The following is a 23,473-nucleotide window of genomic DNA, read 5'->3' on the forward strand; positions in this document are numbered from 1 at the left end:
CAGATTTATAAAAATACCTTTAAACATCAAACACTATGCCAGAATAGCAAAATCAAAAATAACTGCTAAATTCTTTATAGATTTTGGATACTAACCCTTTATCTGATAAGTCATTTGAAAAGTCTTCTCCCATTCTCTAGGTTGCCTTTTAGTTTTGTTGGCTGTTCCCTTTGCTGTGCAAAAGCTTTTTATCCTGATTAAGTCCCCGTAGTTCATTTTTGCTTTTGTTTCCTTTGCCTTTGGAGACATGTCTAGCCAGAATTTGCAATGGCCAAGGTCAAAGAGGTTGCTGCCTGTGTTCTTCTCTAGGATTTTGATGGTTTCCTGTTGCACATTTAGGTCTTTCATCCATTTTGAATTTATTTTTGTGTATGGTATAAGACAGTGGTCCAGTTTCTTTATTCTGCATGTGGCTGTCCAGTTTTCCAACACATTTATTGAAGAGACTGTGTTTTTTCCATTGGATATTCTTTCCTGCTTTGTTGAAGATTAGTTGACCATAGAGTTGAGAGTCCATTTCTGTGTTACCTATTCTGTTCCATTGATCTATGTGTCTCTTTTTGTGCCAGTACCATACTGTCTTGATGATTATAGCTTTGTAATACAGCTTGAAGTCTGGAATTGCGATGCCTCCAGCTTTGGTTTTCTTTTCATCATTCCTTTGGCCATTTGGAGTCTTTTCTGGTTCCATACACATTTTAGGATTATTTGTTCCAACTCTGTGAAAAATGCTGGTTATATTTTGAGAGGGATTGCATTGAATGTGTAGATTGTTTTGGGTAGCATAGACATTTTAGCAATATTTATTCTTCTAACCATGAGCATGAAATGTTTTTCCATTTCTTTGTGTCTTCCTCAATTTCTTTCACAAGTGTTCTATAGTTTTCAGAGTACAAACTCAACACCCAAAAAAATAAAAAATCCAATCAAGAAATGGGCAGAAGACATGAACAGACATTTCTCTAAAGAAGACATTCAAATGGCCAACAGATACATGAAAAAATGCTCAACATCACTTGGTATCAGGGAAATACAAATCAAAACCACAGTGAGATACCACCTCATGCCTGTCAGAATGGCCAAAATGAACAGCTCAGGAAACAACAGATGTTGGTGAGGATGCAGAGAAAGGGGAACCCTCTTACACTGTTGGTGGGAATGGAAACTGGTGTAGCCATGCTGGAAAGCAGTATGGAGGTTTCTCAAAAAGTTAAAAATAGAACTACCCTATCATCCAGCACTTGCACTACTGGGTATTTATCCAAAGGATACAAACAGCGATTCGAAGGGGCACATGTGCCCCAGTGTTTGTCACAGCAATGTCCACAATAGCCAAACTATGGAAAGAGCCCAGATGTCCACTGACAGATGAATGGATAAAGAAGAGATGGGAGATATATATATATATATATATATATCGATCACACACACACACACACACACAGGAATATTACTCTGCCATCAGAAAGAATAAAATCTTGCCATTTGCAGTGACATAGATGGAACTAGAGGGTATTATGCTAAGTGAAGTATGTCACAGAAAGACAAATACCATATGCATTCACTCATATGTGGAATTTAAGAAACAAAGCAGATGAACATAGGGAAGGGAAGGCAAAATAAAATAAGATGAAAACAGAGAGAGAGGCAAACCATAAGAGACTCCTAACTATAGGAGACAAATGGAGGGTTGCTGGAGGGGAGGTGTATGGGCAGATGGGGTAATTGGGTGATGGGCATTAAGGAGGGTACTTGACATAATGAGCACTGGGTGTTGTATGCAGCTGATGAATCACTAAATTCTACCTCTGAAACTAATAATACAGTATATGTTAACTAGATTGAATTAAAAAAATAAACAAAACAAAATAACTGATAAAGGCTACCAGACTGAAATAGTTCGAAAACAAATAGGAAGATTGTAAACCCAGTCATATTTCATTAAATGTGAATGTTTTAAATACACCATTAAAAGGCCAGAGATTGTCAGACTGGATAAAAAAGACCTGACTAGGCTATCTACGAGATGTGCACTGTATAAATAAAGCAACGGTTATGTTAAAAGTATACAAAAAACCATATTATGAAATTATTGAAAAGCTTAAGTGGTTGTTTGAATAGCAAACAAAATAGACATTAGGATAAGGGATATTACCAAAGGTAGAAGGAACAAAACGATAAGAGAATCTATTCTTCCAGGAGATAATATCCCGCGTTTGTGTATATTCAATGTATCAAGCAAAAATGAGCAGAACTGAGGGTAGAAATAGACAAATTCAAAATTATTACTGGAGATTTTTTTTTTTTTAAAGATTATTTATTTATTTATTTATTTGAGAGAGAGAGAATGAGAAACAGAGAGCACGAGAGGGAAGAGGGTCAGAGGGAGAAGCAGACTCCCTGCCGAGCAGGGAGCCCGATGCGGGACTCGATCCCGGGACTCCAGGATCATGACCTGAGCTGAAGGCCGTCGTTTAACCAACTGAGCCACCCAGGCGCCCATTACTGGAGATTTCTACAGTCTTCTCTTAGTGATTAATAGAACAAATAGGATCAGTGAAGATATAAAAGATTTGAAGAAAACTATCAATAACTAGACTTAATTGGTTTATTGAACTATAATATTAATTTGTTATAAATTTATAAAGTACTTCACAACAGTGGAAGAATACAGATTTTATTTTAGTGCATATGAAATATTTAGCAATACAAACCATTGGCTGGGGAAAGAAGTCTTGATAAATTATAAAGGATTGATACCATATAGAAGTGATTGATGATGGGGTGCCTGTTGGCTGGGTTGGTGGAATATGCAACTCTTGATCTTGGGGTTGTAGGTTTGAGTCCCGTGTTGGATGTAGAGATTACTTAAGAAAATCTTTAAAAAAGTGATCAGTGATGGGATAATTCTTCATCTTCATGAGATGATTCTTTTATTTTTTATCAAGAATGAAGAAGCCATTACTAAAGATCCTCCAGATTTAGAAGTATAATGGGAGAATGTGTTCTCTGACTATGATGGAATTAACATAGAAACCAATAACAAAAAGATGTGTGGGAAACCTCTAAATATTTGGAAATTAAGTAACATCATTTCAAATATAATGCATGGTCCAAAGAAGAAATTATGAGGAAATCTAGAAGGTATTTTGAGTTGAATGATAATGAAAGCACATATATCAAGATTTGTGACATAGGAAAAGCAGTGATTAAAGGTAAATATGGGGGCGCCTGGGTGGCTCAGTCGTTAAGCGTCTGCCTTCAGCTCAGGTCATGATCCCAGGGTCCTGGGATCGAGCCCTGCATCGGGCTCCCTGCCCAGCAGGAAGCCTGCTTCTCCCTCTCCCACTCCCCCTGCTTGTGTTCCCTCTCTCGCTGTGTCTCTCTCTGTCAAATAAATAAATAAAATCTTTAAAAAAAAATTAAAAAAAAAGTAAATATGGAGCTATAAATGCTTACATTTAGAAGAGAAAAGATTTAAAACCATTGATCTAAACTTCCACTTTAAGCAACTTAAATGAAAAATAAGTGGAAGGAAGCAAATAAAGATAAATGCAGAAATGAGTGAAATAAAAAACAATAAAAATAATGGAAGCAAAAATACTGGTATTTTTTTCTAGGTTGTCCACTTACATTTTTAATTCACCAGATATTTTTTATCACAATTATTTTATGTTAATGGCTTGAGTTTTTTTTATCACTTTTTTATTGAAGTTTAACATACTGAAAAGGGCACAAATCATTAAGTGTATCCTTCAGTGAATTTCTTAAAAAAATTTTTTTAGAGTATAGCTGATGCACAATATTGCATTAGTTTTAGGTGTGCAGTATAGTGATTCATCTTCTTTATACATTATGCTATGCTCACCACAAGTGTAGCTACTGTCACCAGACAATGCTATTACAATATCACTGACTATATTCCCTGTGTTGTACTTTTAGTTCCATGATTTACTCATTCCATAACTGGAAGCTTGTATCTCCCACTCCTCTTTACCCATTTCACCCATCCCTCCATCCAGCTTCCTTCTGGTAACCATCATTTTGTTCTCCATATTTAATAGAAATCTAACTAGGCTGATCTAAGAGTACCTCCCTCCCCACACACAAACACATTACCAGTGATAGGATAATTCTTCACCTTCAGAAGATAATTCTTTCACACTTCATTAGGAATGAAGGTGGGGGCATTACTATAGATCCTCCAGACCTAAAAGCACATTAGGAGAGAATTATGAATGGCTTTTGCCAGTTCTTTCAACAATTGAGAAGATACATATTACTCATATTAAGAAATACATTTGAATATATTTATAACATTTTAAAAAAGTAAATTGATCATTAAAAACCTTCCTTAAGAAAACTCTAGGCTGGGTGCCTGGGTGGCTCAGTTGGTTAAGCGACTGCCTTCGGCTCAGGTCATGATCCTGGAGTCCCTGGATCGAGTCCCGCATGGGGCTCCCTGCTCGGCAGGGAGTCTGCTTCTCCCTCTGACCCTCTCCCCTCTCATGTGCTCGCTCTCTCCCATTCTCTCTGTCTCAAATAAATAAATAAAATCTTAAAAAAAAAAAAAAGAAAACTCTAGGCACAGATCACTGGTGAATTTTGTCAAACAGTTTAAGGATGAAAAAAGTACCAGTCTACGTAGACTATTTCAGAAAATAGATGAGGACATTACCCTTGTACCCAAATCAGACAAAGACACAGGAAAAGAAAACTATAGACCAAAATCCTCGTGAACATAGATGTGAAATCCATAAAATACTAGCCGTTGAATCCAGGGACATGGAATTTAATATATCCTGACTGAAGGGGGTTTATCTGAAAAATGTAAGATTGATGTATCATTTTATTTATGTATTTATTTATTTTTAAGATTTTATTTATTTATTTGACAGAGAGAGAGAGATAGCGAGAGCAGTAACACAAGCAGGGGGAATGGGAGAGGGAGAAGCAGGCGTCTTGCCGAGCAGGGAGCCCGATGTGGGACTCGATCCCAGGACCCTGGGATCATGACCTGAGCCGAAGGCAGACGCTTAACGACTGAGCCACCCAGGCGCCCTTGATGTATCTTTTTAAAGTCAGCCAATGGAATTCACCATATTCATAGGTTTAAGGAGAAAATTCATATGATCACCTCAATAAATACAGGAAAATATTTCACAAAATTCAGCACCAAGTCATGGTAGAAATTTTTAGGAAGCTGAATAGAAGGAAAGCTCAGCCTGATAAAGAGTAAATGAAAAACCTATAGCTAATATCATAGTTATGCTTTCCCCCAAGACAAGATAAAGACAAGAATGTTTGCTCTCATCACTTTTATTCAGCATTTTTTTTTTACATTTCATTTATTTATTTTTATTATTATGTTACATTAATCACCATACATTACATCATTAGTTTTTGATGTAGTGATCCATGATTCACTGTTTGTGTATAACACCCAGTGCTCCATGCAATACATGTCCTCTTTAATACCCATCACCAGGCTAACCCATCCCTCCAGCCCCCTTCCCTCGAGAACCCTCAGTTTGTTTCTCAGAGTCCATTGTCTCTCATGGTTCGTCTCCCCCTCTGATTTCCACTTCATTCTTCCCTTCCTGCTATCTTCTTCTTCTTCTTTTTTTAAACATAAAATATATTATTTGTTTCAGAGGTACAGGTCTGTGATTCAATAGTCTTACACAATTCACAGCGCTCACCATAGCACATACCCTCCCCAATGTCTATCACCCAGCCACCCCATCCCTCCCACCCCACTCTAGCAACCCTCAGTTTGTTTCCTGAGATTAAGAATTCCTCATATCAGTGAGATCATATGATACATGTCTTTCTCTGATTGACTTTTTTCTGTCAGCATAATACCCTCCAGTTCCATCCACGTCGTTGCAAATGGCAAGATTTCATTCCTTTTGATGGCTGCATAATATTCCATTGTATATATATATATATATATATATATATATATATATATATATATATATACCACATCTTCTTTATCCACTCATCTGTTGATGGACATCTTTTTTTTTTAAAAGATTTTTATTTATTTATTTGAGAGAGAGAGAATGAGAGAGAGCACATGAGAGGGGGGAGGGTCAGAGGGAGAAGCAGACTCCCTGCCGAGCAGGGAGCCCGATGCGGGACTTGATCCAGGGACTCAGGATCATGACCTGAGCTGAAGGCAGTCGCTTAACCAACTGAGCCACCCAGGCGCCCCTGTCAATGGACATCTTGGCTCTTTCCATAGTTTGGCTATTTTGGACATTGCTGCTATAAACATTGGGATGCATGTTCCCCTTTGGATCCTTACATTTGTATCTTTGGGGTAAATACCCAGTAGTGCAATTGCTGGATCGTATGGTAGCTCTATTTTCAAGGTTTTGAGGAACCTCCATACTGTTTTCCAGAGTGGTTGCACCAGCTTGCATTCCCACCAACAGTGTAGGAGGGTTCCCCTTTCTCTGCCTCCCCGCCAACATCTGTCGTTTCCTGACTTGTTAATTTTAGCCATTCTGACTGGTGTGAGGTGGTATCTCATTGAGGTTTTGATTTGGATTTCCCTGATGCCGAGCGATGTTGAGCGCTTTTTCATGTGTCTTTTGGATGTGTTCTTTGGAAAAACGTCTGTTCACGTCTTCTGCCCACTTCTTGATTGGATCATTTGTTCTTTGGGTGTTGAGTTTGATAAGTTCTTTATAGATTTTGGATACTAGCCCTTTATCTGATATGTCATTTGCAAATATCTTCTCCCATTCTGTCGGTTGTCTTTTGGTTTTGTTGACTGTTTCTTTTGCTATGCAAAAGCTTTTTATCTTGATCAAGTCCCAATAGTTCATTTTTTGCCCTTGCTTCCCTTGCCTTTGTCTTGATGATGACAGCTTTGTAATAGAGCTTGAAGTCCGGAATTGTGATGCCACCAGCTTTGCTTTTCTTTTTCAACATTCCTCTGGCTATTCGGGGTCTTTTCTGGTTCCATACAAATTTTAGGATTCTTTGTTCCATTTCTTTGAAAAAAGTTGATGATATTTTGATGGGGATTGCATTGAATGTGTAGATTGCTCTAGGTAGCATTGACATCTTCACAATATTTGTTCTTCCAATCCATGAGCATGGAACGTTTTTCCATTTCTTTGTGTGTTCCTCAATTTCTTTCATGAGTATTTTCTAGTTTTCTGAGTATAGATCCTTTGCCTCTTTGGTTAGATTTATTCCTAGGTATCTTATGGTTTTGGGTGCAGTTGTAAATGGGATCGACTCCTTAATTTCTCTTTCTTCTGTCTTGTTGTTGGTGTATAGGAATGCCGCTGATTTCTGTGCATTGATTTTATATCCTGCCACTTTACTGAATTCCTGTATGAGTTCTAGCAGTTTTGGGGTGGAGTCTTTTGGGTTTTCCACATAAAGTATCATATCATCTGCAAAGAGTGAGAGTTTGACTTCTTCTTTGCCGATTTGGATGCCTTTTATTTCTTTTTGTTGTCTGATTGCTGTGGCTAAGACTTCTAATATTACGTTGAATAGCAGTGGTGATAGTGGACAACCCTGCCGCATTCCTGACCTTAGGAGGGAAGCTCTCAGGTTTTCTCCATTGAGAATGATATTCACTGTGGGTTTTTCAGAGATGGCTTTTATGATATTGAGGTATATACCCTCTGTCCCTATACTCTGAAGAGTTTTGATCAAGAAAGGATGCTGTACTTTGTCAAATACTTTTTCTGCATCTATTGAGAGGATCATGTGGTTCTTGTTCTTTCTTTTATTAATGTATTGTATCACATTGATTGATTTGCGGATCTTGAACCAACCTTGTAGCCCAGGGATAAATCCCACTTGGTCGTGGTGAATGATCCTTTTAATGTACTGTTGGATTCTATTGGCTAGTATTTTGGTGAGAATTTTTGCATCCATGTTCATCAAGGATATTGGTCTGTAATTCTCCTTTTTGATGGGGTCTTTGTCTGGTTTGGGGATCAAGGTAATGGTGGCCTCAAAACGAGTTTGGAAGTCTTACTTCCATTTCTATTTTTGGAACAGTTTCAGAGGAATAGGTATTAATTATTCTTTAAATATTTGTAGAATTCCCCTGAGAAGCCATCTGGCCCTGGGCTCTTGTTTGTTGGGAGATTTTTGATGACTGCTTCAATTTCCTTAGTGGTTATAGGTCTGTTCAGGTTTTCTGTTTCTTCCTGGTTCGGTTTTGGTAGTTGATACATCTTAGGAATGCTTCCATTTCTTCCAGGTTATCTAATTTGCTGGCATGGAGTTGCTCATAATACGTTCTTATAATTGTATTTCTTTGGTGTTGATTGCGATCTCTCCTCTTTCATTCATGATTTTGTTGATTTGGGTCATTTCTCTTTTCTTTTTGATAAGTCTGGCCAGGGGTTTATCAATCTTGTTAATTCTTTCAAAGAACCAGCTCCTAGTTTCGTTGATCTGTTCTACTGTTCTTTTAGTTTCTATTTCATTGATTTCTGCTCTGATCTTTATGATTTCTCTTCTCCTGCTGGGTTTAGGCTTTATTTGCTGTTCTTTCTCCAGCTCCTTTAGGTGTAGGGTTAGGTTGTGTACTTGAGACCTTTCTTGTTTCTTGAGAAAGGCTTGTATTGCTATATCCTTTCCTCTTAGGACTGCCTTTGCTGCATCCCAAAGATTTTGAACAGTTGTGTTTTCATTTTCACTTGTTTCCATGAATTTTTTAAAATTCTTCTTTAATTTCCTCGTTGACCCATGCATTCTTTAGTAGGATGCTCTTTAGCCTCCATGTATTTCAGTTCTTTCTGATTTTCCTCTTGTGATTGAGTTCTAGTTTCAAAGCATTGTGGTCTGAAAATAGGGGAATGATCCCAATCTTTTGGTACCGGTTGAGACCTGATTTGTGACCTAGGATGTGATCTATTCTGGAGAATGTTCCATGGGCACTAGAGAAGAATGTGTATTTTGTTGCTTTGGGATGGAATGTTCTGAATATATCTGTGAAGTCCGTTTCGTCCAGTGTGTCATTTAAAGTCTTTATTTCCTTGTTGATCTTTTGCTTAGATGATCTGTCCATTTCAGTGAAGGGGGTGTTAAAGCCCCCCACTATTATTGTATTGTTTTCAATGTGTTTCGTTGCTTTTGTTATTAATTGGCTTACAAAATTGGCTGCTCCCATGTTAGGGGCTTAGATATTTACAATTGTTAGATCTTGTTGGCTAGACCGTTTAAGTATGATATAGTGTCCTTCCTCATCTTTTATTACAGTGTTTGGTTTGAAATCTAATTTGTCTGATATAAGGATTGCCACCCCAGCTTTCTTTTGGTGTCCATTAGCATGGTAAATGGTTTTCCACCCCCTCACTTTCAATCTGGGGTGTCTTTGGGTCTAAAGTGAGTCTCCTGCAGACAGTATATTGATGGGTCTTGTTTTTTTATCCAATCTGATAGCCTGTGTCTTTTGATTGGGGTAATTAGCCCATTTACATTCTGGGTAAGTATTGAAAGATACGAATTTAGTGCCATTGTATTGCCTGTAAGGTGACTGTTACTGTATATTGTCTGTGTTCCTTTCTGGTCTATGTTACTTTTAGGCTCTCTTTGTTTAGAGGACCCCTTTCAATATTTCTTGTAGGGCTGGTTTCGTGTTTGCAAATTCCTTTAGTTTTGTTTGTCCTGGAAGCTTTTTATCTCTCCTTCTATTTTCAGTGACAGCCTAGCTGGATATAGTATTCTTGGCTGCATATTTTTCTCTTTTAGTGCTCTGAATATATCCTGCCAGTCCTTTTCTGGCCTGCCAGGTCTCTGTGGATAGGTCTGTTGCCAATCTAATGTTTCTACCATTGTAGGTTACAGATCTCTTCTCCCGAGCTGCTTTCAGGATTTTCTCTTTGTCTCTGAGACTCGTAAGTTTTACTATTAGATGTTCGGGTGTTGAGCTATTTTTATTGATTTTGAGGGTGGTTCTCTGTGCCTCGTGGGTTTTGATGCCTGTTTCCTTCCCCAAATTAGGGAAGTTCTCTGCTATAATTTGCTCCAATATAGCTTCTGCCACTCTCTCTCCTTCTTCTGGGATCCCAATTATTCTGATACTGTTTCATCTCATGGTATCACTTATCTCTCCAATTCTGCCCTTGTGATCCAGTAGTAGAGAGATCCAGATCTCTCTTTTTCTCAGCTTCTTTATTTTCCATCATTTGGTCTTCTATATCACTGATTGTCTTTTCTGCCTCATTTATCCTGGCAGTTAGAGCCTCCATTTTTGATTGCACCTCATTAATAGCCTTTTTGATTTCAACTTGGTTAGATTTTAGTTCTTTTATTTCTCCAGAAAGGGTTTCTCTAATATCTTCCATGCTTTTTTTAAGCCCAGCTAGTATCTTTAAAATCATCATTATGAACTCTAATTCCGGCATCTCACTAATGTCACTGTTGATTAGGTCCCTGTCAGTTGGTACTGCCTTTTTTTTTTTTCCGTCTTGTCATTTTATCCAGAGAATAGATGAATGAGAGAACAAAATGCTAACAGGGTAACAACTCCCCCAGAAAATATACACTAAACAAATCAGAAGAGACCTGAAAATGGCAAAAGAGAAAGAAAGAGAAAAGAAAAAAAAAGAAAAAGATAAAAACAAACAAAAACAAAATTAAAAAAAGCAGAATATGATCAAATATGATCATGCTGGTGCATAGATCAGTGCCACACATTAGATTTTGGGCGTATTTTATTCTGTTAGAAGAAAGTGCCTCCCACAATTTTAAAGAAAGAAAAGTATATATGTACATAATTAAGGGTAAATACGATGAAGGGATGGGATATGATTGTAAAGATGAAAGTTATAAAAGATTTTATAAAAGGAATTGATAAGATAAGAAGTTGGTTGAATTAAGAAAGAAGAGGATTTAAAAAAAAGAAAGGGAGAGAATGTTATCCGGCAGACTAGAAAAAGCCATACACTAGATTTAGGGTATATTTTGATATGTTAGAAGATACTGTATCCCAAAATTTTAAAGAGAGAACAACTTACATATGTATACCAAAAATAAGGTTAACTAGTATGAAGGAATAAAGTATGACTCTAAAAATGAAAAATAAAAAAGATTTTTTAAAAAAGGGATTGATAAGATGTTGGTTGAAAATGGAAAAAGAAAAACTTGGAAAAAGAAAAAGAAAAAGAAAAAGAAAGTTAAAAAAAAATTAACTTTGAAAGACTAAAGAATCATGGCAAAAAAGCCATAAATTCTGGAGTTCTGCTCTTCTCATTGATTTGTAAACTTGGTCTTGGCTGGCTATTCTTGCTGATCTTCTGGGGGAGGGGCCTGTTGCCGTGGTTCCCAAATGTCTTTGCCTGAGGTGGAATTGCCCCGCTCTTGCCCGGTCCCAGCTAAGTAATCTGCTTGGGTTTGCTCTCTGGAGCTTTTGTTCCCTGCAAGCTTTCCGTTCAGCTTTGGAGGAGGAGAGTGAAAATGGCGGCCTCCCAATCTCCCCCTTGGAGGAGCCAAGAACTCGGGCCCCGTTCCTCAGTGAGCCCCCAGAGAAAAGCAGTCAATCACTCCCGTTTCCCTGGTCTCTGGCCGCACTCCGTGCTCACCCGGCCAGTGACCGAGTGTTCCTGTCTCTGGCACACGACCCCATTTGGAGTCTCCAAATCCAGCAGATCCCTTCCATGTGCTCCTGGGCCACTCCTCCCGGGGGAGGAATGGGAGTCTCCCCTGATCTGCTGCTTGTTGGGTCCCTTCTGGAAGAACAGTGGCCCGACTGTGCTGGGGATCACAGTTTATGGCAACCCTGAGCTGAGAGCCCACTCCTTGGCTCCGTCTCTGCAGCCAGCTTCCCTGCTCGGATACCTGGGAGCTCTGCCGCAATCAGGCATCCCTGCTCTTTCTGTGACTCCGAGGGTCCTGAGACCACACTCTCCCAGCGAGGGTTCCACCGTTCGCTTAGCCACTGGAGCGACGTCCCTCAGCAGAGCCGACTTCTAAAAGTTCTGATTTTGTGCTCTGCTGCTCTGTCACCTGCCGGTAGTGGCTGACAGAGGCCCACTCCCCCACCATCTGTCTTCACGAATATTGCCTCAGATTCACATCTCTGCACGTCCTACCTTGCAGAAAGTGGTCGCTTTTCTGTTCAGAGAGTTGCTGCTATTCTTTTCTTCGATCTTCTGTTGAGTTCGTAGGTGTTTAGAATGGTTTGATCCCTGTCTAGTTGAATTCCTGGGACTAGACGAAATTTAGGTCTCCTACTCCCCCTCCATCTTGCTCCTCCCCCCTTATTCAGCATTTTACTGGAAGTTCTATCCACTTATTATTCTATAATAAGTCAAAGAAAGGAAGGGAAAGACTTCAGTTTGTAAATTGAAAATGAAGAAGAAAAAAGTATTATTATTGTTGTATGACATGGTTTTGTGCAGTTAAAATCATAAGGAATCTACAGGAAAAACTACTTAAAGTAAGTCAGTATGTAATTTTAAAAATTTAAAAAATAACTTTAAACTAAATTAAAAATACCACTTACAATAGCATTCAGAAAACACTTGGGGATAAGTTAAAACATGTATGGGATAAATATTACTGAGAAAATAAAGAAAAATTATGTGGACAGATTTTTATTCATCAGAAGTCTCAGTATTGTTAAGATATCACTTCTCCCCAAATTTATTTCTATATATTTTATTCATTTAGACCATATCATAAATGGAATTATTTTCTTATTATCTTTTCCAGATTATTCATCGCTAGTGTATGGAGATACAACTAAATTTTGTGTGTTTATCTTTTATCCTGCAACTTTGCTGAATTTATTAGCTCTAACAGGTGTGTGTGTGTGTGTGTGTGTGTGTGTAGTCCTTAGAATTTTCTATGTTTAAGATCATATCTGGGAATAAGGGTAGTTCTACTTCTTCTGCTCTGATTTTGATGTGTTTTATTTTTTTTCTTGCCTTATTGATCCAGCTAGAATTTCCAATATAATGTTGCACAGAAGTGGAAAGGGTGGGCTTTCTTATCTTGTTCTTGATCTTAGGGTAAAGGTTTTTAGTCTTTCATCATTGAGTATGTTATTAGTTGTAGGTTCTTCATAGATACCTTTTATGTCAAAGAAGTTCCCTTTATTCATAATTTATGTGTTTTTATCATGAAACATTGGATTTTTCAAATACTTTTCCTGCATTGTTTGAACTGATTTTATTTTGTTTTGTCTTTCCTTCAGGCTTTATATGGGTGTAATGATTCCTCTGTGTTGAACCACTTTTGCAATCCTGGAATAAATCCCCTTTTAATATGTTCTGGTTTGTTAGTATTTTGTTGAGGATTTTTGCATCTATATCTACAATGGATATTGGTCTGTAGTTTTCTTTTCTTGTGCTTTGTCTGACTTTGTTATTAGGATGCTTCTGACCTCATAGAATGACTTAGGAAGTTTTATCTCTTTAGTCTTTTGGGGAAGATTTATAAGATTAGTGTTAATTCTTTATATGGTAGAATTCAGCAGTGAAGCCATCTGGTCCTTGGCTTTTCTTTAATGGGATGCTTTTGATTACTGATCTAATCTCTTTGTTATAAGTCAGTTTGGATTTTCTGTTTCTTCTTGAGTCAGTTTTGGTAGATAGTATGTTTCTAGGAATTTCTTTCATTTCATATAGGTTATCTAATTTGTTGAAATGTAATTATTCATAGTATTATTTTCATATTTTTATTTCTGTGAGGTCAGTAGTAATATTCCTGCTTTCACTTCTGGTTTTTGTAATTTGAATCTTCTCTCTTTTTTTCTTACTCAGTCTAGCTAAAGGTTTGTCAACTTTGTTAATCTTTTTGAAGAATCAGTCTTTGGTTTTTTTGATTTTCTCTATTTTTTTCTATTCTTTGTTTTATTAGTCTCTAATTTTTATTATTTTCTTCCTTTTGCTTGCTTTTAGTTTTTTTTTTTCTGTTCCTTAAGGTATAAAGTTAGAATATTGATTTTAAATCTTTTTTTATTTAAGATTTTATTTATTTGAGAGAGAGAAAGTGTGCAAGTGGGGTGAGGAACCAGAGGGAGCGAGACAAGCAGACTCTGCACTGAGTTCAGAGCTACATGTGTAGATCGATTCCATGGCCCTAAGATCATGACCTGAACTGAAACAAAGCGTTGGACACTCAACTGACTGAGCCACCCAGGTGCCCCTTAAATCTTCTTTTTAAGAAGATATTTACAGGTATAAGTTCCCTTTTGGTCATAATATATTTTGTATGATTTCAGTCTTTTAAAATTCATTGAAACTTGTTTTCATATGTTCTATCTTAGAGAATGTTCCATCCACAGTTGCGAAAAATATGTATTTATGTTTTTTTCGGGTAGAGTGTTCTATAGATATTTTATCTATTCAGTTTATACTATTTCTCAAGTTCTCTATTTCTTTATTGATGTTTATTGAAGGTAGGACATTGATATATCCAGCTGTTGTTGTAAAACTGTCTATTTCTCCTTTCAATTCTGTCAATTTTTTCATTTATTCTGGAGGCTCTGTTATTAGGTATGTATATATTTCTTATTTTTATATCTTCTTGATGAATTGTTTATCAGTATATAATGTCCTTTTTATTCTCTTATAAAATTTTTTTAGTTAAACTCTACTTTATCTGATATTAGGATAGCCAGCCAACCTTTCTTTTGGTTATTAATTGCACATGTATTTTTCCATTCTTTCACTTTTCACCTCTTTGTATCTTTGGATCTGAGGTGAGTCTTTTGTAGACAGCATATAGTTGGATCATTTCTTTTTATCCATTCTGCTAATCTCTGCCTTCTTATTGGAGAGTTTAATCCATTTACACCTAAAATAATTACTGATAAGAATGCCTTTAGTTCTGCTATTTTGTTATTTGTTTTTGGCCTATCATTCTTTTTTCCTCAATTTTCTCAATTCTTTACTATGTCTCCTTTTTGTTTAGTTGACTTTTTTGTATTGTAGTTTTGATTCCTCTCTCATCTATTTCTGTATATTTTTTAGTTATTTTCTTAGTGGTTACTCTAGGGGTTATAAATAGCCTGTCCAATTTATAACAATCTATTTTGAAATAATACCAGCTTAGCTTCTGTAGTATATAAAAACTGTTCCCTGTACAGCTCCATCTCTCCTTCTTTATGTTCATTTTTCTTCTTTCATTTTTCTTTGTGCTCCCCAGACTAGATAATTGCATTTGATCTACCTTCAAGTTCTCTGATCCTTCTTCTGCTTTCTCAGAGTTGCTATTGAAACCCTGTAGTTAGTTTTTCATTTCAGTTATTGTACTTTTCAGCCCCAGAATTTTTTTCTTTGGTTCCTTTTGAAGTAATTTGTATCTCTTTATTGATAGTCTCTATTTGTTGACACATTGTCTTTCTGGTTCCCATTAGCTCTTTGTTCATGGATTCTTTGAACTCTGAGAATATTTAAGATGATGATTGAAAGTCTTTGCCCAGTAAGTCTAATGTCTCTTCTTCTGCAGTTTCTGTCTGTTTCTCCTTTGAATGAGTCATACTTTCTTATTTCTTAGCATACATCACTATTTCCTTTTTAAAAAGTGATTATTTAAAATATTATAATGTAATAACTCTGGAAATCAGATTCTTCCTCCTCCACCTTATAGTTTGTTTTTTGTTGCTTTCTGTGGGTTGTTGCCTGTTTACGGACTTTTCTAAACTATTTTTGTAATTATTTTGGTGATGAGCTGACTCTGTCTTAGTCTGCTTGGGCTACCGTGACAACATATCATAGAACAGATTTATTTTCTCATAATTCTGAAGGCTGACAGTCTGAGATCATGTTGCCAGCATGACTGGTTTCTGGGGAGAACTCTCTTCCTGACTTGCAGATGGCCACCTTCTCGCTTGGCTCTCACATGGCAGGGAGAAAGAGAGACAGAGACACAGAGACAGAGAGAAAGGAAACACCCACTGGTGTCTCTTCTTCTAAGAGGCACTAATCCCATTATAAGGGGGCATTAATCCCATTATGAGGGCCCTACCTTCATGACCTCATTTAAACCTGATTATCTCCCAAAGCCCCCCCCCCCATCTCTCAGTTCCATCACAGTGGAGATTAGGGGCTCAACATATGAGTTTTGGTGTGTATATGGGGGTGGGGCACAGACATTTGGTACATAATGGTCTCTGAAATCTTTTCTTCTTTAGCTGTGGTCTGCTAGTAGTATGAGAGAGATATCCTTGAATATCTGAAGTAAAAAAAGAAAATAAAAAGAAACAAAAGAGAAAAAAAGAGAAGGAAGACAATCCTTTCTTAGTCTTTGCAGACTGGCTCTGTGTTGGAGCGCTCTAACACTTAGGCTGTTTACACATCTGTCTTTACTTCCTGTTTGTGCTGAGCCTAGAGATGAGCCAATAGTTTTCTCAGGTCTTCTCTGAGTAGGTTTCTTGCCTTGCACATATGCATGGCTTTCTAAATTCCCAGTGTTTTTTAATGTCCTAATTTCCCAAAGAAACTCTCTTGCCATTTTTTCTTTCAGGTTTTTGGCATGTCTTGTTGTTTGCCTCAACTGGAATATTTTGTCCCAGGTGGCAGTGAGGTTTTCATTTGCCTTAAGAATTTCTCTGAAGAGGGGCGCCTGGGTGGCTCAGTCGTTAAGCGCCTGCCTTAGGCTCAGGTCATGATCCCAGGATCCTGGGATCGAGCCCCGTATCGGGCTCCCTGCTCAGCAGGAAGTCTGCTTCTCCCTCTCCTACTCCCCCTGCTTGTGTTCCCTCTCTCGCTGTGTCTCTCTCTGTCAAATAAATAAAATCTTGAAAAAAAAAATTTTTTTTTCCTGAAGAATGCCCTCTGCATAGCTGCTTTTCTGTACTAAGAGATTTTCAAGTTGATAAAATAAAGGAGAGAGCCTTGAGTCAGTCCTTCAGGTAGCCCTGTACAGGTCACAGCAGACAAAAATTCTTTGAGAACAGAGTCTGCTCTGCTCCCTCTAGAACCAGGGACCAGGGTTCAACTGTTGGAATGTGGGCTAGTATATTCAAGACTGCCACAGAGCCAGGAGTGGGGAAAGGGAAATAAAAACATCGCAAAGCTTTCACACTGTTTTGAAGTACCTTTTCATGTTTCAGCATTTGTTTGATTGATGTAAACCTTTGACTAATTTCCAGAGTTCTGAGAAATTTGATTCTGACAGTTTTTGCTCCATTTTTAGGTGTTTCTATGGAGGGGATAGGCTCTTGGAACTACCTCCTACATGTTTTTCTGAGGGGAAAAAAGGGTGATGTCATCGAGGAAGTGTATTTTGCTGGTGCTTTCTGATATTTGTTGTTGTTAGGCTCACAGTTACCCCCTATAGTTTTTCTCTCCTGTTCCTCCTGTGCAGCTTCTGCCCTATCTTAACTCTTCTTAGCTGCTTTTATGAGTATTTTAGAACCTTTGGGTTGTTCCTGTTTTTTCATTCAGTTTAAAATAAGGATTGCATTTTTTAATGTCTTGTTTGCTTTGTTGCATTTTTATGGTATCCAGGAATCAAATTTTGTTCCCCTTACTCCCCAGATTTCCCTCTTAATGCTTGTTATCAACCCTTACTCCTACCCCAAGCCTCTGGTAATAATAAATATGTTTTCTGTTTTTATAATTTTGTCTTTTCTAAAATGTCATGTAAGTGGAATTATACAGTATGTATCCTTTTGAGCCTGGCTTTCACTTAGCATAATGCATTTGAGGATTTCTCCACATCGTTTTGAGTTCAAATCAATAATTTGTTCATTTTTGTTGCTGAGTAGTTTTCTGTTATATGAATGTATAGTTGAAGGACATTTGGGGTGTCTTCTGTTTTCAGTGATTATGAATAATGCTGTTGTAAACTTTAATTTTATAATTTCATGTGAACGTAGTTTTAATTTCTTTTGGATAAGTAAATACCTAGGAAGTGGGATTACTGTGTTATAACTTTCTTAGAAATTGCTAACCTGGGGGCGCCTGGGTGGCTCAGTTGGTTAAGCAACTGCCTTCGGCTCAGGTCATGATCCTGGAGTCCCAGGATTGAGTCCCGCATCGGGCTCCCTGCTCAGCAGGGGGTCTGCTTCTCCCTCTGCTCCCTTCCCTCTCGTGCTCTGTCTCTCATTCTCTCTCTCTCAAATAAATAAATAAAATCTTTAAAAAAAAATTGCTAACCTGTTTTGTAAAGTGGCCACATAATTTTGAGATACCTGTGTACATCACACATATTGTCAATGTATGAGAGTTCTGATTTTTCTGCATCCTTACCATCACTTGATATTGTTAGTGTTTTGGATTTTAGCACTCTAATGTATGGAAGGGGAATCTGTTTGTTTTATATTTTTCTTTTTTTTTTAAGATTTTATTTATTATTTGACAGAGAGAGAGATAGCGAGAGGAGGAACACAAGCAGGGGAAGTGGGAGAAGGAGAAGCAGGCTTCCCGCAGAGCGGGGAGCCTGATGCGGGGCTCGATCCCAGTACCCTGGGATCATGACCTGAGCTGAAGGCAGATGCTTAATGACTGAGCCCTATTGACTAATGCTGTTGAGCATTTTTTCATGTATATTTGTATATCTTCTTTAGGGAATTTTCTGTTGAAATCTTTAGCTATTTATTATTTATTTTAATAGAGTTTTGAGAATTCTTCTTATATTGTGGTTATTAGTCCTTTGTTAGATGTGTTTTGCAGTTATTTTCTCCCAGTCTGGCTTGCCTTTTCATTCTCTTAACAGTGTCTTTCAAAGAACAGTTCTTAATTTTAAAGAAGTCCATTTTATCGAGTTTTTGGGTTTTGCTTTTGCTGTTGTATCTAAAGCTCATGAAGATTTCTTCCTATGTTTTCAGTACTAAAAATAGAACGAAAGTCATAAATAATTAAAACGTTCTTAGTATTCATGTTAAAAAAGTAAAAAGAAGCAGGTGGAATTAATTTAAACGTTATGTTTTAATTAAGCCAACATTTTCAAAATGGTCATCTCAATACACATTGAATAGAAAATTATTATTACTATATTTAAAGATTTTATTTTTAAGTAATCTCTATATCCATCGTGGGGCTTGAACTTATAACCCTGAAATCAAGCATTGCACGCTCTACTGATTGAGCCAGCCAGATGCCATGAAAAATTAATAAGTATTTATTTACATTTTTATTTTTGTACTAAGTCCTGCTCTCATGTGTATTTAACACAGCACATATTAAGTCAGTTGAGGCGCATCTCAAGGGCTCACTAGCCATGTACGTCTAGTGGTTACCATAGCAGACAGCACAGATCTGCAAGTCTTAGAGTTTTAGGTTTTACTTTAAATCTGTTATTTAGGGGCTCGAGACCGGGCGCTGAGGGCAATGGCTGCGCGCCGGCTCGAAGACGAGCGTCGCCGGGCGGGGGCGGGTGTGGAGCGTGCCGGGGCCGCGCGCGGCCTCTGAGAGGCCGGACAGCACTGCCGGGAGGCGGCGGCGACAACGACGGCGGCGGTGACGGGAACCGCGCCAGGGGTGAGGCACTGTAACCCCGTTTAATTCTGCATCTAGAAAGCCCAAGACTGAAGAAGATCAAAGACATTGACTAACCTGGAAACAGGGACCTCTTTGGAACTTTGCTTTCATCCATAGTACCGTTTTAGAACTATCATTGAGTGGAATTGATTTCTTCATCTTATTTTGTTAATTGGGAAGAACATGGATTCAGGATTTTACGTTTCCCTTTAGTTTGCATGAACTCTATAGGAAACGGAGCCCTTAAAGGGCTTGGGAATAACAAGAAGAGATTGAAGACACAAGCTTGCTCGTGCTCTCTCTCTCTGTTTTCCCTCCCCCTTGGAAGAAAAGGATTTACAACTCAACCTTCTAACAGCTGCGGCCCACCTTTAGCCATCAAAAGAAAATAAATAAAATTAAACCACCATTGCCAGACTACAAGCCCTGAAGTCAAGGTGTGGGAGTGGTGGCATTGAGAAAACTGCCTAAAAGGGACAAGGAGTGCAGTAAAAAAAGCTTCTCTTTAAAACTGGCAGGGGCCTCAGATTCCCTTTTGGATTAAAATAGAAACACAGGGCACACCTCTTTTAGGTGCAGCTCACATTTGGTGGAGTGTGGTAGTCGTGGAGGTGCTAGAGTGTCTCCTCAGAAGAATTTTTCCTTGCCCGAAGTGGTCTCCCCTACCCTGATATTCTCCCTGCTTGCCTTTTGAAGACTTGCCTCCATCCATGAGCTATTCCCTGACCTGTCTGACGGCCCATGTTCTCCACCTGCAACCATTTGCATCTGTACAGCCTACTGTTTGTCTCCAGTTTTTAAACTGTACAAGTTGTGTTTCTTAATCTCTCCCTCTTGCCTTGTTCTGGGGAGTGGTTATTCATCATTTGGAATCACCTTTCCCCCTCCCATGTGTTTTCCTTCATTTGAGATCTTTTGACCTTTGGTTTTCTTTGGGAGGGGGAAGGGTGATAATTTTAAATTTCTGTTTCCCCGGTTTCTTTCTGTACTCTTTTTCTCCGTTGTTCCCCTCATCTCATTTTCTTGTCTGTTCTGCCACTGTGTGGGCCTGGGCTATGCGGCAGGGCAGACCTCCCATCAGAGCTCCAATATGCCCGCAGAGTCTGGAAAGAGTTTCAAGCCCAGCAAGTATGTTCTGGTCTCAGCAGCCACCATCTGCTTAGTGGGAGCTATGACCCTTTTCTTTGCCTTTACCTGTCCAGGACTAAGCCTCTATGTGTCACCTGCAGTGCCCATCTGCAATGCGGTGGTTTTTCTCTTTGTGCTGGCCGACTTCAGCATGGCCACCTTCAGGGACCCAGGGATTTTCCTTCGAGCTGAGGAGAATGAAGACAAGGAAGATGACTTCCGAGCTCCCCTTTACAAAACAGTGGAGATTAAGGGCATCCAGGTGCGCATGAAGTGGTATGCCACCTGCCGTTTCTACCGTCCTCCTCGATGTTCCCACTGCAGTGTCTGTGACAATTGTGTGGAGGAGTTTGACCATCACTGCCCCTGGGTGAACAACTGTATCTGTTGCCGGAACTACTGCTATTTCTTCCTTTTCCTCCTCTCCCTGACAGCACACATGATGGGTGTGTTTGGCTTTGGCCTCCTCTCTGTCCTCTACCACATGGAGGAACTCTCAGGGGTCCGCACGGCTGTCGCAATGGCAGTGATGTGTGTGGCTGGCTTATTCTTCATCCCCGTAGCTGGCCTCACGGGATTTCATGTGGTGCTGGTGGCTAGGGGACGCACAACCAATGAACAGGTTACAGGTAAATTCCAAGGAGGTGTGAACCACTTCACCAATGGCTGCTGTAACAATGTCAGCCGTGTGCTCTGCAGTTCCCAGCACCCAGGTATTTGGGGAGACCAAAGAAAGAGAAGACGATTGTCATCAGACCTCCCTTCCTTCAACCAGAAGTGTCAGATGGGCAGATAACTGAAGATCATGGACAATGGCATCCAGGGAGAGCTGAGGAGAAGCAAGTCTAAGGGAAGCTTGGAGATCACAGAGAGCCAGTCTACAGATGCTGAACCCCCACCTCCTCCTAAGCCGGACTTGAGCCGTTACACGGGGCTACTAACACACCTCAGCCTGGCTACTAATGAGGATGGCAGCCTCCTGGGCAAGGACAGCCCTCGCACACCTACCATGTACAAGTACCAGTCGGGCTACAGTAGCAGCAGTACGTCAGCCACCATGCCTCATTCCTCCAGTGCCAAGTTGAGTCGTGGGGACAGCTTGAAGGAGCCGACCTCAGTTGCAGAGAGCAGCTGCCATCCCAGCTACCGCGTGGAGCCCAGCTTAGAGCCAGAGAGCTTCTGTTCTCCCACCTTTGGCAAAAGCTTTCACTTCGAGCCACTATCCAGCGGCTCACGCTCCTCCAGCCTCAAGTCAGCCCAGGACACTGGCTTTGAGCTGGGCCAGTTGCAGTCCATTCGTTCAGAGGGCACAACCTCCACCTCCTATAAGAGCCTGGCCAACCAGACACGCAACGGAAGCCTGTCTTACGACAGCTTGCTCACTCCTTCGGACAGCCCCAATTTCGAGTCCGTGCAGGCAGGGCCTGAGCCAGACCCACCTTTAGGCTACACCTCTCCCTTCCTGTCAGCCCGGCTGGCCCAGCAGCGGGAAGCCAAGAGGCACCCACGTTTGGTGCCAACCGGCCCAACACACCGAGAGCCCTCCCCGGTCTGGTACGACAGTCTGTCGTGCCATATTGTGGCCTCCCTCCAGGAATGAGAGAAGCTGCTACGCCAGTCACCCCCACTCCCAGGCCGCGAGAAGAACCAGGCTTGGGGGACTCAGGCATTCAGTCAGCGCCGGGCTCAGGCCATGCCCCTCGCACTAGTTCCTCCTCAGATGATTCAAAGAGATCACCCTTGGTCAAGACTCCACTGGGACGCCCAGCTGCCCCCCGTTTTGGCAAGCCAGATGGGCTAAGGGGCCGGGGACTAGGGTCCCCTGAACCAGGCCCAGTCGCCCCATACCTGGGCCGATCTGTGTCTTACAGCAGCCAAAAAGCCGGTGTCACCCCAGCTGGTGTCTCTGAGGCAGAGGAAGTAGCCTTGCAGCCGTTATGGACACCCAAAGATGAAGTACAGCTCAAGACCGCCTACAGCAAATCCAATGGGCAGCCCAAGAGTATAGGCTCTGCCTCCCCTGGCCCAGGCCAGCCGCCCCTCAGCAGCCCCACAAGGGGTGGAGTCAAGAAGGTGTCAGGGGTGGGTGGTACCACCTATGAGATTCCCGTGTGAGCCTTCGGCACCTCCCTTCCCCCCATGCCTCTGCGCCTACACCAAAGGGCCCCAGGTGGCCACCTTCCTTTCCTCAAGGGATTCCCCTCCCCTGCATGGACATTTTTTTAAACCACCGATTCCAAGAGGATGAGGAGCGTTTTATAAAATGCAGTGGGGATGGGGAGTCAGAGAGTTGGGGCCCTGAGACTGGGGTAGCAACCCCCTTCACCTTTTAAGACCTTCCCTTCTTTAACCCCTGGACCAGACTCAGTGGACATTTGTGCAATTGCTCGCCCTGGAGGGAACCAGATCATTTTTAAACCAGAAATAATTATTTTTATTATTGTTATGGATTCTGTTTTTTTCCTCTGCATTACCAGGTGTGTCTGTACATATATATATATCTATATATATATATTATAAATATCAAAGAAATTATATATCTATCCTGGGATGGGAAAATGAGGGAGGGGTATGTAGGAGGAGGGGTATCTTACTCTTTCGTTCCTCAGACCAGCAGGAAAGACACGGAGACATCCATCGAAGTCTTCCTTTTCCCAGTGGTTCCCTCTCTTTTGTCCCAGTTACCAACTAAGGAAACCGCACCCCCCTGTTGTTGGTGCATAGTGATCAGGAAAGAAACCTTGGGAGAGGCGAGTCTGGGGGTCTTGGTCAGAGGAAGGAAGGATTTGGAGAGGAGAGTTAGTTTTCTAGGTTCACTGGCACTTAGTTTCCCCAGGAAAGGAGTCACAGCCCCATGACTTTGGTGGTGGTGGGGAGATCAGGAAAAGAGCTTGACTGAGCTCCAGAAACAATATTGGATAATG

General features: G+C 40.1%; 2 protein-coding genes across 2 annotated transcripts in view; both read left to right on the forward strand.

The window, feature by feature from the left end:
- The window catches only part of FAF1 (Fas associated factor 1), a 500,737-nt gene that overhangs the window by 52,558 nt on the left and 424,706 nt on the right, over nucleotides 1-23,473 (forward strand). The gene's annotated exons all lie outside the window — the stretch shown is intronic.
- LOC118019430 (palmitoyltransferase ZDHHC5-like) lies at nucleotides 18,733-23,039 on the forward strand. Its single transcript, XM_035018595.1, is given in 4 exon segments — nucleotides 18,733-21,247; nucleotides 21,250-21,346; nucleotides 21,348-22,186; nucleotides 22,189-23,039. Coding segments are annotated over 4 exon segments (2,148 nt in total). The 5' UTR covers nucleotides 18,733-20,511; the 3' UTR covers nucleotides 22,665-23,039.

The sequence above is a fragment of the Mirounga leonina genome, unplaced genomic scaffold (assembly GCF_011800145.1).
Source record: "Mirounga leonina isolate KUSES-001 unplaced genomic scaffold, KU_Mleo_1.0 Mir_173, whole genome shotgun sequence".
In the NCBI taxonomy this organism is placed as follows: Eukaryota; Metazoa; Chordata; class Mammalia; order Carnivora; family Phocidae; genus Mirounga; species Mirounga leonina.